At 48.9% G+C, this 18,727-nt stretch overlaps 1 protein-coding gene across 2 annotated transcripts in view; it reads left to right on the top strand.

Moving 5' to 3' along the window:
* LOC115083795 (zinc finger protein 585A-like) overlaps positions 1–18,727 on the top strand; it is a 37,058-nt gene that overhangs the window by 10,076 nt on the left and 8,255 nt on the right. Inside the window, exons 2-3 of one of the 2 annotated variants that reach the window (XM_029587815.1) lie at positions 2,541–2,667; positions 13,207–13,326. In XM_029587815.1, coding sequence (XP_029443675.1) covers positions 2,541–2,667; positions 13,207–13,326 — 247 coding nt within the window. The remainder of the gene's footprint in view (positions 1–2,540; positions 2,668–13,206; positions 13,327–18,727) is intronic. The other variant, XM_029587816.1, reaches the window with a different exon arrangement.

The following is an 18,727-nucleotide window of genomic DNA, read 5'->3' on the forward strand; positions in this document are numbered from 1 at the left end:
TAGGGTTTGGAAGGTTTTCCACGACTGATGCGCTGTGCTAAGTATTTCACCCGGACGTTCGTCCGTGGGTCACATCCTTTCGTTCTTGCAAGATGGCCTGAAGAAGGGTTTGGCGTATAATTCGCTTCGAGTTCAGGTAGCGGCGCTGGGCTGCTTGAGAGGTAAGGTCGAGGGGTCTTCCCTTGCGAGTCATCCTGATGTTGCACGGTTTTTGCGAGGTGTCTGGAACTTGCGCCCTCCTATGTGGGTTCCCTGTCCTTCCTGGAACCTGAACTTGGTACTCCGTGGCCTGTGTGCGGCACCTTTTGAGCCTATTAAGACGGCTTCGTTGAAGGATTTGACTCTCAAGACAGTTTTTCTAGTGGCCATTTCCTCGGCCCATCGTGTTTCGGAGCTGCAGGCTCTTTCTTGCAGAGAACCGTTCTTGCGTATTTCCGCATCAGGAGTCTCCCTACGGACCGTACCCTCCTTCTTGCCTAAGGTGGTTTCAGCGTTTCATGTTAACCAGACGGTAGAATTGCCTTCCTTTTCGGAAGAGGAGCTGCAGTCTTCTCAAGGCAGAGACTTGAGACGTTTGGACGTCCGGCGGGTTCTTTTGCGCTATTTGGAGGTTACCAACGACTTTAGAAGGTCAGATCACCTTTTTGTATTATGGAATGGACCCAAGAAGGGACTTCAGGCGTCCAAGACTACAATCGCACGCTGGTTGAAGGGCGCTATTGCGTCCGCGTATATTGGCTGCGGTAAACCTGTTCCTGATGGGCTTAAGGCTCATTCATTGCGTTCTCAAGCGACTTCGTGGGCAGTAAACCAATTGGTCTCTTGCCAAGAGATATGCAGGGCGGCCACTTGGAAATCCTGGCATACATTTTCCAGGCATTATCGCCTGGATGTCCGTGGTCCGTCTGCACAATCCTTTGGGAGCAGTGTGATCTGAGCGGGACTCTCAGGGTCCCAACCCAGTTAAGGCGGCTTGGGTACATCCCAGCAGTCTGGACTGATCCTGGTACGTACAGGGAAAGGAAAATTAGTTTCTTACCTGATAATTTTCGTTCCTGTAGTACCAAGGATCAGTCCAGACGCCCGCCCACAGTTCTGGGAGTCCGCTCGTATTCAATATTTCTTCACTTGCAGATTATATTCGCTACGGTTGGAACAGTTTCCCTGGTAAGTTTGTCGTTATTTAGTGTTTTTTCTGTACACTCTTTGGTGTCATGTTTGTTATACCTGGTTTTATACGTCATCAAGGAGGTTTCTGTTTGATCTGGTCACTGAGTTAAAAAAAAAAACAACAAAAAAGACCAAAAGAAAGGAACAGAAATTTATTGGGGGGCGCTGTCGGAAGTGGTTAATTCATTACTTCTGCTTTGATATCACATATACTGAAGGATCGCAGGTGGCACACCAGTATATCTAGGGGGTGCTTTCAGTTTTCTCTCTGACTCCATCTGCTGGAGGGGAGGCATAACCCAGCTGTCTGGACTGATCCTTGGTACTACAGGAACGAAAATTATCAGGTAAGAAACTAATTTTCCTATGGTTTCATGGAAGGGTTCATCATCCCTTTCCAGGGCCCGATTAACCCCATCAATTCCAGCAATGCCCTGTCAGTGGTGCAACAGGCAGATCTCGTACAACAGATGATGGACTCTGAGTTGGCCATAGGAAGGATGGTAGGCTCATTTTCCCGCCCACCGTTTGAGATGATGCTTTCACCAATAGCAGTTGTACCTAAGAAAGAGCCGGGTATATTCCGGCTTATACAGAACTTGTCATACCCGCAGGGAGTATCAGTAAGCGATCGCTTGCCAGCAGAGGAACGCATGGCTGAATACGCATCATTCAGCACTGCAATAACCCTATTGTGAGAATGTGGGCAGGATGCTCAGATGGCAAAAATTGATATTTCCTAGCGAGTAGACGGATGGACTCAGGACCAGTGGATTTATGCTCTCCTGCCAGCAGATGGAGATGGAGCAAGCTGACGTCACAGTATATATAACCCTGCAGTGACCCCAGCCTGCCACTATTCTCCATTTCCAGTAGATGCAGAGCGTGCATCTCCCTATGTGGAAGGAGAAATTTGTAAAGAAAGCCCCGTTCTCCTGTGGTGATACCTAATGGTCCCTCACCCAGTTGAAAATTCCTGAGCTGATTTCCGTGGTCCCTCAGAGGTGTGCCTTGGCCCAGTAGCTGGTTCCTGGCGTGGACTTAACTGCTTCTACAGCTGAAAGGCAGCGGGTGCAGAAGGCCGAGCACTGCAGAGTCAGCCCTGACTTTAATAGGACCCCGAGCAGATCTGAGACACAGAAAAGGCAATTTGGGACCCTCCTGGGTGTAAGGAGAGAGAACAGGAGTCCCACAAAGAGAGGTTTTGTGTCCCAGGTGCTGTGTGTGTAACTGGTTTCCAGTTGCAATAGTCCTGCTCTGGGACTGTGTTATGTGACTGTGAATTATGTGCCCTGCTGAGTCCCAGCACTGGGAGCTCTCCTGATGCATGAGATACAGAAGGTGCTGAGTGTTTCTGGTTTTTGTTTCAGGACCCAGTGACCTTTGAGGACGTCGCTGTCTATTTCTCCCAGGAGGAGTGGGAGGGTTTAGAAGAACGGCAGAAGGAGCTTTACAAGGACGTAATGAAGGAGAATTATCAGACACTCAGATCCCTGGGTAAGGAGAGAGAGTTTTTAAGAAATTCATATTTTTGGGAGGGGAGAACAGAAGATTATTTCATTTCTGAGTGAAGTTGGGTCTCCTCCTCCCTGAGGCACTGGGGCTGGGGAGGAGGCAGAGATACATGGTCAGTGCTCAGGGGTGATACCTGGTGGGCGGATACAGGGCCTGTGATTGCAGGGTTATAGAAGGAGCCGTGTTGTCTGCCCCCATCCCTTGTAGCCGAGGGCCATCACTGCAATGAGCAGACCTAGTGTTTTGGGAAGGAGATAAAATGGGGGCAAAAATCTAGGACAGTTGGTAATGAAAGTTCAAAGCACCGGGAACCAACTCTGGTTCTAATTAAACTGGAATTACAGAGGAACAGGAGAAAACTACCAGGCCACAAAATGAAAGAAAGGGAAAGCATTTCTTAGTAATTGTAGTGAGGAAGAGGAGGGGATGGGGATAAATGAGGGAGGGGAGGTGGGAGAGGAGTGCTTAACTTTCAAAAGGGAAACTTTGATAAAATGAGAAAAATTGTTAGAAAAAAACTGAAAGGAGCAGCTACAAGAGTAAAAAATGTCGAAGAGGCGTGGTCATTGTTAAAAAATACCATTCTAGAAGCACAGTCCAGATGTATTCCACACATTAAGAAAGGTGGAAAGAAGGCAAAACGATTACCGACATGGTTAAAAGGGGAGGTGAAAGAAGCTATTTTAGCCAAAAGATCTTCATTCAAAAATTGGAAGAAGGATCCAACAGAAGAAAATAGGATAAAGCATAAACATTGGCAAGTTAAATGTAAGACATTGATAAGACAGGCTAAGAGAGAATTTGAAAAGAAGTTGGCTGTAGAGGCAGAAACTCACAGTAAAAACGTTTTTAAATATATCCGAAGGAGAAAGCCTGTGAGGGAGTCAGTTGGACGTTAGATGATCGAGGGGTTAAAAGGGCACTTAGAGAAGATAAGGCCATAGTGGAAAGATTAAATGATTTCTTTGCTTCGGTGTTTACTGAAGAGGATGTTGGGGAGGTACCCGTAATGGAGAAGGTTTTCATGGGTAATGATTCAGATGGACTGAATCAAATCACGGTGAACCTAGAAGAGGAGAGGGTGGTGGATGCCTGGAATGCCCTTCCGGAGGAAGTGGTGAAGACCAGAACTGTGAAGGACTTCAAAGGGGCGTGGGATAAACACTGTGGATCCATAAAGTCAAGAGGCCACCAATGAAGAGTGGGTGACTCGCCAGAATGATGGCTACTGCCTGGAGACAATACCCTTATTCAATAAACATACACATGGTTACTGTGACTCCAACATCACTCTAAGCTTCAACAGCAAGAGGAAATGTGGAAAAAAGGATTTGCACTCTCAAAGACGGGAGTAGCTGGCTTGTTACGGCGGTTACTACCCCAAACCAAATATCCAAATTACTACCTCCACCTTCCTCTATTCCTGATGCCTTTCAACTAGCTTGATCACTCCATTCTTATACTTCACTTTCAATGCATATCCAGCATAGTTCTCTGCTTCAACAGCAGGGGAGAAGAAAAACTGTTACTTCACACATCCAGCAGAGCTCTCTGCTTAAACGGCAGGGGAGAAGAAAAACTGATACTTCACGCATATCCAGCATAACTTCAACGGCAGGGGAGAAGAAAAAAGGATTCACACTCACAAAGCGGGGAGTAGCTGGCTTGTTACGGCGGTTACTACCCCAAACCAAATGTGCCTGATACTTCACTTTCGATGCATATCCAGCATAGCTCTCTGCTTCAACGGCAGGGGAGAAGAAAAAAAACTGATACCTCACGCATATCCAGCATAGCTCCCTGCTTCAACGGCAGGGGAGAAGATAAACAACCAATAAGGGCTGTATAACATAATCTGGGTAAAAACAAATAAGCATGGGTGTAGCTTGCTTATTGCGGCGGTTACTACCCCTACTACCTCTAACTAATCAAGCTAGATATTTCACTTGGATGCAGCTCCATCACCGCTCTCTACATTAATGGCGGGGGTGGAAGGGAATTAGAACCAAGAGCTAAGAGAAACAGATAAGTATGAGAGAAGAAATGAGGGAAGCTTGCTGGGCAGACTGGATGGGCCATTTGGTCTTCTTCTGCCGTCATTTCTATGTTTCTATGTTTCTATAAGATGTGGTAGGCCTGATTGACAAACTGAAGAGTAGTAAATCACCTGGACCGGATGGTATACACCCCAGAGTTCTGAAGGAACTAAAAAATGAAATTTCAGACCTATTAGTAAAAAGGGCTCCGGGGCGATCCGGGAAACTACAGACCGGTTAGCCTGACTTCAGTGCCAGGAAAAATAGTGGAAAGTGTTCTAAACATCAAAATCACAGAACATATAGAAAGACATGGTTTAATGGAACAAAGTCAGCATGGCTTTACCCAAGGCAAGTCTCATCTCACAAATCTGCTTCACTTTTTTGAAGGAGTTAATAAACATGTGGATAAAGGTGAACCGGTAGATGTAGTATACTTGGATTTTCAGAAGGTATTTGACAAAGTTCCTCATGAGAGGTTTCTAGGAAAAGTAAAAAGTCATGGGATAGGTGGCGATGTCCTTTCCTGGATTGCAAACTGGCTAAAAGACAGAAAACTGAGAGTAGGATTAAATGGAGTGCCTCAGGGATCTGTATTGGGACCCTTACTTTTCAATATATTTATAAATGATCTGGAAAGAAATACGACAAGTGAGATAATCAAATTTGCAGATGAAACAAAATTGTTCAGAGTAGTTAAATCACAAGCAGATTGTGATAAATTGCAGGAAGACCTTGTGAGACTGGAAAATTGGGCATCCAAATGGCAGATGAAATTTAATGTGGATAAGTGCAAGGTGATGCATATAGGGAAAAATAACCCATGCTATAATTACACAATGTTGGGTTCCGTAATAGGTGCTACAACCCAAGAAAGAGATCTAGGCGTCATAGTGGATAACACATTGAAATCGTCGGTGCAGTCTGCTGCGGCAGTCAAAAAAAAGCAAACAGAATGTTGGGAATTATTAGAAAGGGAATGGTGAATAAAACGGAAAATGCCATAATGCCTCTGTATCGCTCCATGGTGAGACCGCACCTTGAATTTTGTGTACAATTCTGGTCGCCGCATCTCAAAAATATAATTGCGATGGAGAAGGTACAGAGAAGGGCTACCAAAATGATAAGGGGAATGGAACAGCTCCCCTATGAGGAAAGACTAAAGAGGTTAGGACTTTTCAGCTTGGAGAAGAGACGATTGAGGGGGGGATATGATAGAGGTGTTTAAAATCATGAGAGGTCTAGAACAGGTAGATGTGAATCGGTTATTTACTCTTTCGGATAGTAGAAAGACTAGGGGACACTCCATGAAGTTTGCATGTGGCACATTTAAAACTAATCGAAGAAAGTTCTTTTTTACTCAACGCACAATTAAACTCTGGAATTTGTTGCCAGAGGATGTGGTTAGTGCAGTTAGTGTAGCTGTGTTTAAAAAGGATTGGATAAGTTCTTGGAGGAGAAGTCCATTACCTGCTATTAAGTTCACTTAGAGAATAGCCACTGCCATTAGCAATGGTTACATGGAATAGACTTAGTTTTTGGGTACTTGCCAGGTTCTTATGGCCTGGATTGGCCACTGTTGGAAACAGGATGCTGGGCTTGATGGACCCTTGGTCTGACCCAGTATGGCATGTTCTTATGTTCCCGCTAGCCTTGGGAAGATGGCTACCGCTGCGTCTGCAAGCCGCTCTCTCCGGCGTCCCCTGGACGGCAATGGCAAGGCAATCCGCCATGTTTCTCCTGAGGGCCTCGTAGGGTGCGTGCACACGCACGCCACCCACGTCTTTATCCACGTCATGGCGGGACCCTCGAGGGCGGTCCCCTCAAGTGACGTCACGCCATCCGGGTATTTAGCCTGCCCTTCGTTTGCTAACAATTTGAGTTAGCAAGGATTGGACTCGTCCGGTCTAAGCTACTCTGCCGCTTCCCTGCTGCCGCAGGAAGCTCTCTCTGCCCTTTGGGGTAGTTCTCTAACCTGGGTACCTGCTCCTCAGGGGCCCTTTGCTTTCTATCAGGTGCCTATAAGGATCAGGTACACGCTCCTCGAGGGCCTGCTCTCCCTGCCTCGGTGCCTATATTCAACTACTTCTGCCTGCTGGGATCTCCATCTATACAGCTACCAACTTATCTAACATTGTCAGTCTGTCTCATCTGCAGATCAGCACTGGGAACCTGCATCCTGCACTCCCTATACTATCATTGCGAGACAGGTCTCCTCCGCTGAGGGTCCCTGGACTGCTGCCTGACTACTACCACCTCTGGTGGTATCTTTCTGCTGTATAATGTGCAAGCTCATACATGAAATCAATTTAAACTGTTGTGAACCCAAAACAATTTGAAAATCCCGCCTAATAACAATCTCCCCGCAACCAGTGATGGCTGCTTAAGATTAGTAATAACATTGTAAGCCTATCGTAATAGGAAATAGGCACAAAATTAGAAACTTTGGACTCCAGTGTATCCGAAACCACTTTCTGTACACCACTTGAGCCGGAATCAGGAAAATTCAGATAGTTCATCATTGATCAGACGTAGCTGAGCTGGCGTCCACCGAAGGGCGCCATAGCCGGCAGCATCCATTGCCAGCCCAGAGTCATCGTGGAAAGAGTCTACTTTAAACACACGGTCAACAGCTTTCAGAGCGGAGAAATGAACCGGAAGGTTAGTTTGCTTGAAGGCATCCTCACCGTCGGCTAGTGATTTAATTTTATATGAGACGCTTTTCACCATAAAATAGAGATTGAAGGGAAAGGTCCATCTGTAGGGGATGTTCTCTGCACGAAGCACCTTGGTATCTGCTTTAAGTCTGAAGCGTTTACGAAGGGCAGTAGGGGCCAGATCATTAAAGAGAGGAAGCTTATGGCCTTCCCAGTGCCACTCGTTCTGTTTTCTTGCAGCCGCATACAATTGAGGGTGTAGCAATGAAGGCAGAAAACAATATCTCTAGCCCTCTTAGCTATTTTAGGGCCCAATGCCTTATGGGTCCACTCTAGTTTTGTAACGGGTCTGCGGCACCAAGTCTGAAGCTGATTTAGAAGAAGTAGAGGAGAGTAAAATCTGGCAAATCGAAGTTACAACCGGCAGTATATTCCGGAGATTCTGGAATGCGGCGTCTTCTCAGATTACGCCACCAGCAGCAGTTTTCTAAATCGTCTATTTTGTTTGCGAGCATTGCCTGCTCGACTTGCTTGGCTTTTTTGTAACGCCGCCGCTGGATATGCATGAAGTATCAGACTTTCTCCCTTGCCATTGAAGCAGAGAGCTATGCTGGTTATGCATTGAAAGTGAAGTATCAGGCTTATTTGGTTAGGAGTAGTAACCGCCGTAATCAGCAAACTACTCCCCACATTTTTTGCGACTGGAAATCCTTTTTTTTCCCACATTACCTCTTGCCGTTGAAGCTTAGAATAATGTTGGAGTCGCATTAACTGTGTGTATGTTTATTGAATAAGGGTATTATCTCCAGGCAGTAGCCGTCATTCCTGCGAGCCACCCACTCTTCATTCACATCTCTAGACTTTATGGATCCACAATATTTATCCCACGCCCCTTTGAAGTCCTTCACAGTTCTGGTCTTCACTACTTCCTCCGGAAGGGCATTCCAGGCATCTACCAACCTCTCCGTGAAGAAATACTTCCTGATGTTGGTTCTGAATCTACCTCCCTGGAGCTTTAAATCGTGACCCCTGGTTATGCTGATTTTTTTTCCGACGGAAAAGGTTTGTCGTTATCTTTGGGTCATTAAAACCTTTCAAGTATCTGAAAGTCTGTATCATATCACCTCTGCTCCTCCTTTCCTCCAGGGTGTACATATTTAGGTTCTTCGGTCTCTCCTCATAAGACATTTGATGAAGACCCTCCACCTTTTTGGTCGCCCTTCTCTGTACCGCCTCCATCCTGTCTCTGTCCCTTCGGAGATATGGTCTCCAAAACTGAGCACAGTAATTCCAGGTGAGGCCTCACCAAGGATCTGTGCAAGGGGATAATCACTTCCCTTTTCTTACTTGATATTCCTCTCTCTATGCAGCCCAGCATTCTTCTAGCTTTAGCTATCGCCTTGTCACATTGTTTCGCTGACGTCAGATCATTAGACACTATCACCCCTAGGTCTCTCTCCTGCTACGTGCACATCAGCCCTTCACCCCCCATCGAATACAGTTCTTTTGGATTTCCACACCCCATATGCATCACTTTGCACTTCTTGGCATTGAATCTCAGCTGCCATATCTTCGACCACTCTTCCAGCTTCCTTAAATCTCGTCTCATTCTCTCCACTCCTTCCGGCGTGTCCACTCTGTTGCAGATCTTGGTGTCTTCCACAAACAGACAAACCTTGCCTTCTATCTCGTCCGCTATGTCGCTCACATAGATATTGAACAGGACCGGTCCCAACACCGATCCTTGCGGCACTCCGCTTAACACCGCTCTCTCTTCAGAGTAAGTTCCATTTATCATCACACATTGTCGTCTGTCTGTCAACCAGTTTGCAATCCAGGCCACCACCTCGGCACTCACTCCTAAGCTTCTCATTTTATTCACCAGTCTCCTGTGTGGGACCGTATCAAAAGCCTTACTGAAATCCAAGTAGATGACATCGAGTGCTCTTCCTTGATCCAATTCCCTAGTCACCCAGTCGAAAACGTCGATCAGATTTCTCTGACAGGATCTTCCCCTGGTGAATCCATGCTGCCTTGGGTCCAACAATCCTCCTGCCTGTAGAAGTTCACTATTATTTCTTTCAGCAGCGACTCCATCACTTTACCCACCACTGAGGTGAGGCTAACCGGCCTGTAGTTTCCAGCCTCCTCTCTGCTCCCGCTCTTGTGAAGCGGGATCACCACCGCTCTTCTCCAATCACTCGACACCACTCCCATTTCTAGGGATCTATTGAACAGGTCATACAGCGGACCCACCAGCACATCTCTGAGCTCCCTCAGTATCCTGGGATGAACCTCATCAGGCCCCATGGCTTTGTCCACTTTCAGTTTTCCCAGCTCTTCCTATACATTCTCTTCTGTAAACGGAGTTACATCTACTCCACCCCCCTCCAGTTTTTTGATAACTAGTGACAGTCCTCCTCCTGGGTCCTCTTTAGTGAACACCGAATTGAAGTATTTGTTTAGTATTTCTGCCATTTCTTTGTCTCTCTCTCTACACATTCATCCTTTTCACCTTTCAATTTCACTATACCACTTGGAACTTTTCTCCTTTCTCTGATGTATCTGAAAAATATTTTGTCAGCTCTCCTTACCTCTTTGGCTGATCAGAGCGAAATCCCCAGAGGAAAGCCACCAGGCAACCAACAGAATCAAAACTCTACTGGAGAGCCTTGGGTGGATGGTCAACACAAACAAGAGCTGCCTGCAGCCCTCCAAATCTCTAGAATACTTGGGAGTCCGGTTCGACACCAAACAAGACAAGGTCATCCTGACACCGACAAGGAGATCAAAACTGATGACCCAGTTACAAACCCTGTTGAGCGAACTTTGCCCCACAGCATGGGATTACCCACAAGTTCTCAGCCTCATCGCATCCACACTGGAAGTTGTGCCATGGGCACAAGCTCACATGAGACCCCTACAATGCTCACTACTATCACGATGGAATCCACTGTCCCAGAACTACACAGTATGGCTTCAGCTCTTGACAGAGTTCGGGCCCAACTACGATGGTGCTACAGGAAGCCCATCTGAGCCAGGAAACGAGACTATCCTCACCGACCTGGATCCTACTCACCACGGATGCCAGCCTACGAGGATGGGGAGCACACTGCCAGGAGCTAACCGCCCAAGGGCAATGGAACAAAGAAAAGTCAGGATGGAACATCAATCGCCTAGAAGCCCAGGCAGTCAGACTAGCCTGCCTAAGGTTTGTTCACAGACTCCGAGACAAAGTGGTCAGAGTAATGTCGGACAACGCCACAACAGTGGCCTACATCAACTGTCAGGGAGGAACCAGAAGCCAACAGGTGTCTCTGGAAATAGACCTCCTAATGTCATGGATGGAAGTGAATCTTCAAGAGATCTCAGCCATCCATATTGCCGGGAAAGACAACGTCACTGCGGACTACCTCAGCAGAGAAAGTCTAGATCCAGGATATTGGAGGCTGTCAACCACAGTATTCCAATTGATAGTAAACTGTTGGGGAACACCAACCATGGACCTCCTGGCAAACGTCCAATGCCCAAGTACCCAGTTTCTTCAGCTGCAGACGGGAACCCCAGTCCCAGGGAATTGATACCCTGGTATAGTCCTGGCCACAGGAGACTCTGTTATATGCCTTCCCGCTGTGGCCCCTATTGGGCGCAATCATCCACAAGATAGAACACCACAGGGGACCAGTACTTCTAGTGGCCCCGGACTGGCCAAGAAGACCGTGGTACGCAGACAAGCGAAGACTGCTGACAGGAAGCCCCTTGCCGCTACCTCCACACAGAGACCTGCTCCAATAGGGACCGATCCTCCACGAGGACCCAGCTCAATTCTCTCTTATGGTCTGGCCATTGAGAGGACTCGCTTAAGGAAGAGCGGATACTCGGGGGCAGTAATTGACACCCTACTCTGAGCACGCAAGTTCTCCACATCCCTAACATACATAAGGATTTGGAGAGTATTTGAAGCCGGGTGAGAGGACTGCGACATCATACCACGCTCAGTCAAAATTCCTGCGATTTTGGAATTCCTGCAGAACGGCCTACAGAAGGGATTGTCTCTAACTCCATCAAGGTACAGGTGGCCGCATTGTCATGCTACGGAACCAAGAGTGAGAGCAGCAGCATAGCCTCTCACCTGGATGTCTCCCGCTTTCTGAAAGGAGTCAAGCAGATCCAACCACCCCTAAAGTGGCCAGTGCCTCTTTGGAACCTCAACCTAGTCCTAGATTTCCTAGCAGGAACCTCCTTCAGACCTTTCCGCGGCCTGTCTCTCCGACTATTAACATTGAAGACAGCCTTCCTGCTGGCAGTCTGTTCGGCCCGTCATATATCTGAGCTACAAGCACTGTCCTGCCCAGAGCCATTCCTCATGGCACAGTTCCGTCGTTCCTCCCCAAGGTGGTATCTCACTTCCATCTCAACCAAACCATCTCGCTACCATCGCCAGATGAGCATAAGAATTCGGAAGAAACTCGAAGTCTACGCCATCTCAACGTCAGCAGACTCCTAGTCTGATACCTGGAAAGGTCAGAATCCGTACGAAAGACGGACCATCTATTTGTCCTTCACAGCGGGAAGAAGCAAGGGGACGCGGCCTCGCGAGCAACCATAGCCCGCTGGATCAAAGAAGTCATCAAGGCGGCCTACATAGAAGAAGACAAGCCACCGCCTTTAAAAGTCAAGGCCCATTCTACTAGAGCCCAGGCAGTGTCCTGGGCGGAAACCAAGATGCTGTCACCCGCAGAGATCTGCAGGTTGGCGACATGGTCCTCCATCCATACCTTCTCCAGGTTTTACCACCTGGATGTTCAGGCTCGGGAGGACACAGCATTTGCAAGGGCAGTATTAAGTGGGTCACGGGCAGCCTCCCACCCGGTTCGGGAGTAGCTTTTATACAACCCATTGGTCCTGAGTCCATCTGCTACACGCTAGGAAATGGAGAAATTACTTACCTGATAATTTCGTTTTCCTTAGCGTAGACAGATGGACTCAGCATCCCACCCACGGCTGCCGTTACTCATGGAATTCTTGGGGGACACCCCCGGGAGCGAGTGATTCACGGGTAAGCCATGCTTTCCTTCATCTAGGACACCCATCCTTCTGGGTGTCGACGTTTCTCAGTTGAGGGCACTGGCGGTCTCCAGCTATAGCCAATTCAACCAGTTCAAATTAATTAAGTTAACCAAGTTATAAAGTTAATCAAGTTATCCAAATTATTCAGTCGTACATATATCCACAATGCTTTTCGAGGAGAATACTGAAGAGCTGCACTTCCTGCAGGGGTTTATATGTACTAGGGCTGACGTCAGATTGAAATCTGATCCGTCTCCAACTGCTATCAGGAGTACACTATACCCATTGGTCCTGAGTCCATCTGTCTACACTAGGGAAAACGAAATTATCAGGTAAGTAATTTCTCCATTACACAGCAGCTTTTTTCAGTTTAGGACCTCTTGGTCTTCCTGTGGCCCTCCCACTCCACACTGTCACTGTCACCCCTGATCCTACCTGACTCTGGTCTCCCTTACCAGCCCCCTCAGTATCTGCCCTTAGCCTGCTCAATTGCTGCTCAGCTCTCTCAGGCCTTCACTGCCCTCTCAGTAAATACATATTTCCTCCTTTTTCCTCTGAGCCGCCCTCCTTCCGTCTCTGTATCTGGAGTCTTTTTCTATAGAAAATTCCCCCTTCTGGTACACTGGTGCAGCCCCCAACATATTTGAATGTATATATCAAAATCCCTCTTTCCCTTCCGTGCAATCCTTCTTCAGAAAATAACCAATAATATTATGCTGAGTGACTGTGGGAAACCTAATGCAGTGCTCTTACCCCAGGAACAGGCTCTCCGACCATCACCCCTGAGATTATATCCCACATTGAACGAGGGGAAGAGCCGTACGTCAGGGATGAGCCGGAATCAGAGGAAGGAGGAAGTGGGAGAAGCAGCTGCTCAGGTGAGTGCAGGAATAAGAGGGACCGGGGTAAAATTGCTGAGATAAGGAGTGGAAGCGCAGAGACCCCTTCACAAGCTCCTCTGCAGATCTCTGTAATCACTCACAGGGTGTCTGTGACTGAAATTGGCTGTGTCTGTGCCATTTATTCATAGTCAGAGACTCAAAGCCAAAGAGTATTTGATTTACTCTGTCCCCAGATCATTTTTTCTGTGTGCTTAAAAGTGCAAAATCCAAACTTCTACATGAGCTGTTCCTCTGACAATTTTATAACACAATTTATGTGCATAAAACCTTGCTTCCTCTTCATCCAGTCAGGCCAGACCATACAAATGAGTTTTGCATGCCAGCCAGCAGATGGAGACAGAGATTACAGGCTCACTGATGTCACTTCATATACACTCCTGTGCTGCCGGTATTCTCTGTCTCCAGCAGATGGTGGATGTGCATCCTGTGCTGTGGGTAATGGCTTGTTAAGTTGTAGCAGGAAATGAATTGCTAGAGGCTCCTGAGCTGACAAATTGGTCTCCCTCCCTGGGTTGACTGGGGGGGGTCCTTAGTAGTGCCGAGTCAAAATAAGAGGTTGAAATGCACGGCTCCTGAAGCGACAGCTTGGTGCTCCCTTCCTCAGTTGAAAAGGCCAGGCCCATGGGTTTCATGGAGGACTGGTGAGATCTCTCCTCCCTATCTCCCCTCTTATCCTCCCTTACAGTTTTTTTTAAGTGAGCTTTTAATTCTGGTCTGATAGCAGCTGTTATGTTTGGCGGCTCACGGGAGGGCACCACAAGCTGCCGCAGTCACCCGGCAGGTCCCAGCTCCAAAGCAGCATGGACGCCGCCAGTAACACTGACTGTACCGACCGCGCAGCTGCAACGCACCATGCCTAAGGCGCGCATGAGCACCATCTCCCCACTTAACGGGCCCGCAGCGGGAAGGCAGCCCTAGCACCCCTTGATGACATCACTGGTATCCCTCTACTTCAGGCTCCTTCCAAGAAGCATCAGACACCTCAGCAACCGATTTCCTGTCATGCCCAGAGCTCTTCAGTCCTTGCTGCCTTCGTTTCCGCCTTGTTCCTGCTCTCCTGCCTTTTTTCAGTGTTCCAGCCTTGCCTCGTCCTTGCCCTGTTCGTTCAGTCTTGCCTTGCCCTTGTCTTGTGTGTGCTCTCCTTCGTCTAGTCTAACCTCCTCTTGTCAGTCCCTTAGCTTGACCTCCCGGATTCTTACTTCTGCTTTGGATCTTTGACCTTTCTTGCTTGCTGCCTGGACCTGATCTTAGCTTTGGATCTCACTTCACCTTGTCTGCTGCCAGCCCCGACCTCTGGCCTGTCTTCAGTATCTGCTGCCAGCCCCGACCTCTGGCCTCTCTTCAGTATCTGCTGCCAGCCCCGACCTCTGGCCTGTCTCTGGTATCCAAAAATCTGCTTTCTCCAAATATTTTAGATAATGTCATCAATAATTCATGTTGCCGAATTGATTATTAATTGGAGGAAAAGACCTCAGAACTTAGGTAATTGCTGGTCAATGAACTTAAAAACGTGCTATGGACGACTCAATCACTGGTCAAAAATTTCCACTGCCTACCTTGATTTTATTGATTCAAAAGCACATTTTTAATTTTTTGTGTATATATGTAAAATGGATCTTGTTACGATAGGCTCCTGAATTTCAATTAAATGTTGCCGACATTGGCGAGTGTTTCCCCGTTGTGGCTGCTTCAGGCATTATAATACTCACAAATTCAGCATCACTTACTCTCGGAGCTATCCCCCCTCTCTCTTTCTCTGGTATCTCCTGTCTTTCGCCAGTCCCGACCCCGGTCCGCCATTGGACTTTCATCTGCCTGACCGCCTCAGGGACCCACCTAAGTCCTGCCGGCTGCCAGAATCCAAGGACTCAACCTGCAGTGGGGAAAGCCTCTGGTATAGGTGAAATTTGTCTGTCCTGTCATAGGGCACATTCACCAGCTGTCGGCATGGGCCTAGCAGCTTCGTCCACGAGACTGTGCCAACCACAGCTTTAAGGGCCCGTTGATACCGAGTTCATTATAGGTTGCTGAGGCTATGGACCTACTCTCCCGATAGGTGATTTCTGGTCTGGCTCCGCGCATCCAGCATCAGCAGGGTATCCTCGACCAAGTGACCAGGGGTCCTTGAGAGACTTGCAGCCCATATAGACACACAGCCACCAACACCGGTAACACCAGCTCTGTCTCTAGTCTTTCCACAGCTGCCTGGGTCAGCCTCTTCCTCGAGACCCATTCTGAGGCAACCACTGCCACCACCACCTCACTACCACATGGAACCTAAAGAATACAGGGGTTTTCTTAACCAATGCCGCATGCATTTTGAGCTCCAGGCAGCCCTATTTCCCATGGAAAAGGCCATAATCACGTATATCCTGTCACTGTTAGGGCGTTCCACTCTGGCCTGGGCCTCCTTCCTTTGGGAAAGAGATGACCCATTCCTGGCAGACCTGGACCGTTTTCGGCCGGAATTTTGCCTCATCTTTGCCGAGCCCTGCCATACGTCCTCAGAAGCAACTGAACTGCTTCAGATTCAGCAGGGTTCCAGGTTGGTTGGAGAGTATGTGGTTCGCTTCTGTACGCCGGCATCCAAGCTCCAATGGGGCAAACACAGTTTGACCATCATATTCAGATAAGACTTGTCCGAGAGAACTAAAGATGAGTTGGCTGCCCGAGACCTGTATAGTGGATTGAAAGATGGATCCAAGAAGCAAAGAGGAAGGCGATCTATGATAGCCTTGGTGGAAACAACCGAAGAATAGATGCCTGATGTCTTTGAACGTATTTATTGTAGTGGCGGTAATTAATAAGCAGTAGCAGCTTGTGATTTATCTAATGTTTGGGTACTTGCCAGGTTCTTATGGCCTGGATTGGCCACTGTTGGACACAGGATGCTGGGCTTGATGGACCCTTGGTCTGACCCAGTATGGCATGCTCTTATGTTCTTATATGCATTCTCCTAGGACAAGCAGGCTGGTGGTTCTCACACATGGGTGACATCATCGGATGAAGCCTGGCATGGAGCTTTGATCTCAAAGATTCTAGAACTTTCCAAGCTGCCCTACTGAGCATGTGCAGCTGTAGTCATCACCCTGCTGCCTCAGCAGAGTCCCTCAGTCTTTCTTTTCCACGGAGCTGTCGCCTCACAGTTGTGGAGCTCGTGCTCTTTTTTTTTTTTATCAGAAAATGTTTTTTCGGTATTCAGCTTTGCTCTCTTCTTACAGTTTTGTAAGTGAATTTTTCTAGAGTTGCAGCTTTTCTTTCTGGTAGTTTTTTTCTTCTTTCCAACTGTCTGCTGGCCGCATGGTGGGTTTTTCCCTGTGCAAACTGGCAGAGTCTGTTATTTAAAAAAAAACAACCCTGCTCCTGCATGTTTTGTATTTGTGTCTTCTCCTTGCTCTGACTGTGCTTTCTCTTTTTTCACAGTGCTGACTGGACTGGGATCTGCAGTCTGTCTGTGATCCGTATAGGCCGCTGAGCCTGGGGACTCGCCTGAGTTCTACCCGGGCTGAAGTTCCATGGAGGTTCACCGATCGCTCGGCATCGTTGGATTCAGAAGGTGGAAGGATCAAGGATCGTGCCGCTCCTGTCGGGGGGAGGGGGGGTGGAGAGCTCATCTTCCCCACATCCCAAGGAACTAGTCTCCACAGGCAGGAGCCCTGGGTGACGTTGACTCCCCTCCTGCTTGCCAGCCTTGGCAATGCGATCTCCCTGGGAGAGAGGGCGAGCAGAGCCTGGGCTAGCAGCCTGCTGCCGCACCTCGGTGCCATGCCCATGACCAGCGCACTGTTCATCCAATGCATCAATGTCGGGACCGCGTCAGGAACAGGGCCCATCTTCGGGTACCATGGCCCCCTTGACGCCATCGAAGTCCAGGGTCACCCTCGTTGCAGTCGAAGTGCGTGACTGCCCATGATGCTATGTTGGCCTTCTGTGTCAATGGAACTGGAGTTGCGCTGCACCAGTTTGGGCATCGAGGCCTCAATGCCCTTGGCGCCGCAGTGCGGCACACTCGATGTCACGGTGCCTTTGATGCACTCAATGTCACGGTGCCTTCGGCTCGATCCCTCGGCACGGTGCCTTTGGTGCACTTGCCATGGTGCCCTCAGTGCCTTGGTGCCCTCGCAGCAAGAACTACAGTGCCGTGGGGCCCTCGATGCCATTGTTACCCTTGATCTGTTGCATTGCCACCCTAGGGGCTGGCGAGGACGAAGCGGTGGCAGGCCTTCAATGCTGTCAAGGGCATAGCATTGATGCTGCGGCAGCCTGCACTGTCGTCGAGGGCGTACCCTGGGTGCCGCGGACCCCAAATAGGTCGTCGAGGTGCACTGCTTCGGTGCCAGCATGACCTCAATGCCATTGTGTTGTGGTGCTGCCCCAATGCCATTGACGCCATCGAAGTGTGGGGCCACCAGAGATGCCTTTGGCCCATCGATGTCTTTCATTACTGCCTTGACTATGTCGAGCCCCACTGACCAGGTACCGGATTCACCATTGAGCACCCTTGTCACTGTCGACCTCCAGGACTCTCTGAAGCCCCCCGTATGACCCTGCAGCCCTTGGGAGGCAAGGGCTCTTGGCCTCTTACGGATCAAGTGCAGGGGTAGCCATCTACTCAACCCTGGTGTGCTGGTGCATCTGACCGCAGTGGCTCGGTGCCCTCAGGGCTCCTAGGTGGTGTCCACTACAGAGCACTGGGAAGCTCAAGAGCTGTCCCTTCAGCCGGCAATCCCAGTGTTGGAGGCCCCACCAAGATGCGCACACCATCAATAATAGTGGACGCTAGTGAGGCTTTCGACAGCTGTACTGCTTGCGAGGCCATCGAGCTTGCAGCATCGATGCCCCCGGACGAATCGGTGAGCCGAGGGAAATTGCCGTTGGCACTGGTGGTTCTTGGTTCTTTTTGATATCGATGACCTGTCGGGGGGTTGCAGGGCCTCTCCCTGCAGATGCCCATGGCTTCCTGGTCCATATCTTCGGGCGTCGGGGCCCCCGGGCAGTCGACATCCGTGGGCACCTGTGGCTCCAGGAATGGCGCTTTTTACCTGCAGACTGTTTATTGATCTCAGGACATGTCCGCAGTCCTCCATAAGCACTTGCGTTTGCCAGGGCCTTCGCTGCAGTTGTTCCCTGTGCGACTCGCAGGTGAGCTGGTTCCAACGCAGTTTTGATTGCCCGCCTCTCGGAGCATTCTCAGGTACTGAAGGGGGCAACGCCATAGACCGCCCCCCTCCACCATGCCTTACCCAAAGCACCAGTGGTGCTGGAGAAGCCGTCATCACACTGTCCTCATCTCCTGAGAAGCAGGATTGGAGACCTGCTGACAACTCTGCAAGTGGAGCCTGGAGAAGCAGGGAAGTATCGGTCTTTATTCTTGGGT

The sequence above is a fragment of the Rhinatrema bivittatum genome, chromosome 2, assembly GCF_901001135.1.
Source record: "Rhinatrema bivittatum chromosome 2, aRhiBiv1.1, whole genome shotgun sequence".
Taxonomy (NCBI): Eukaryota; Metazoa; Chordata; class Amphibia; order Gymnophiona; family Rhinatrematidae; genus Rhinatrema; species Rhinatrema bivittatum.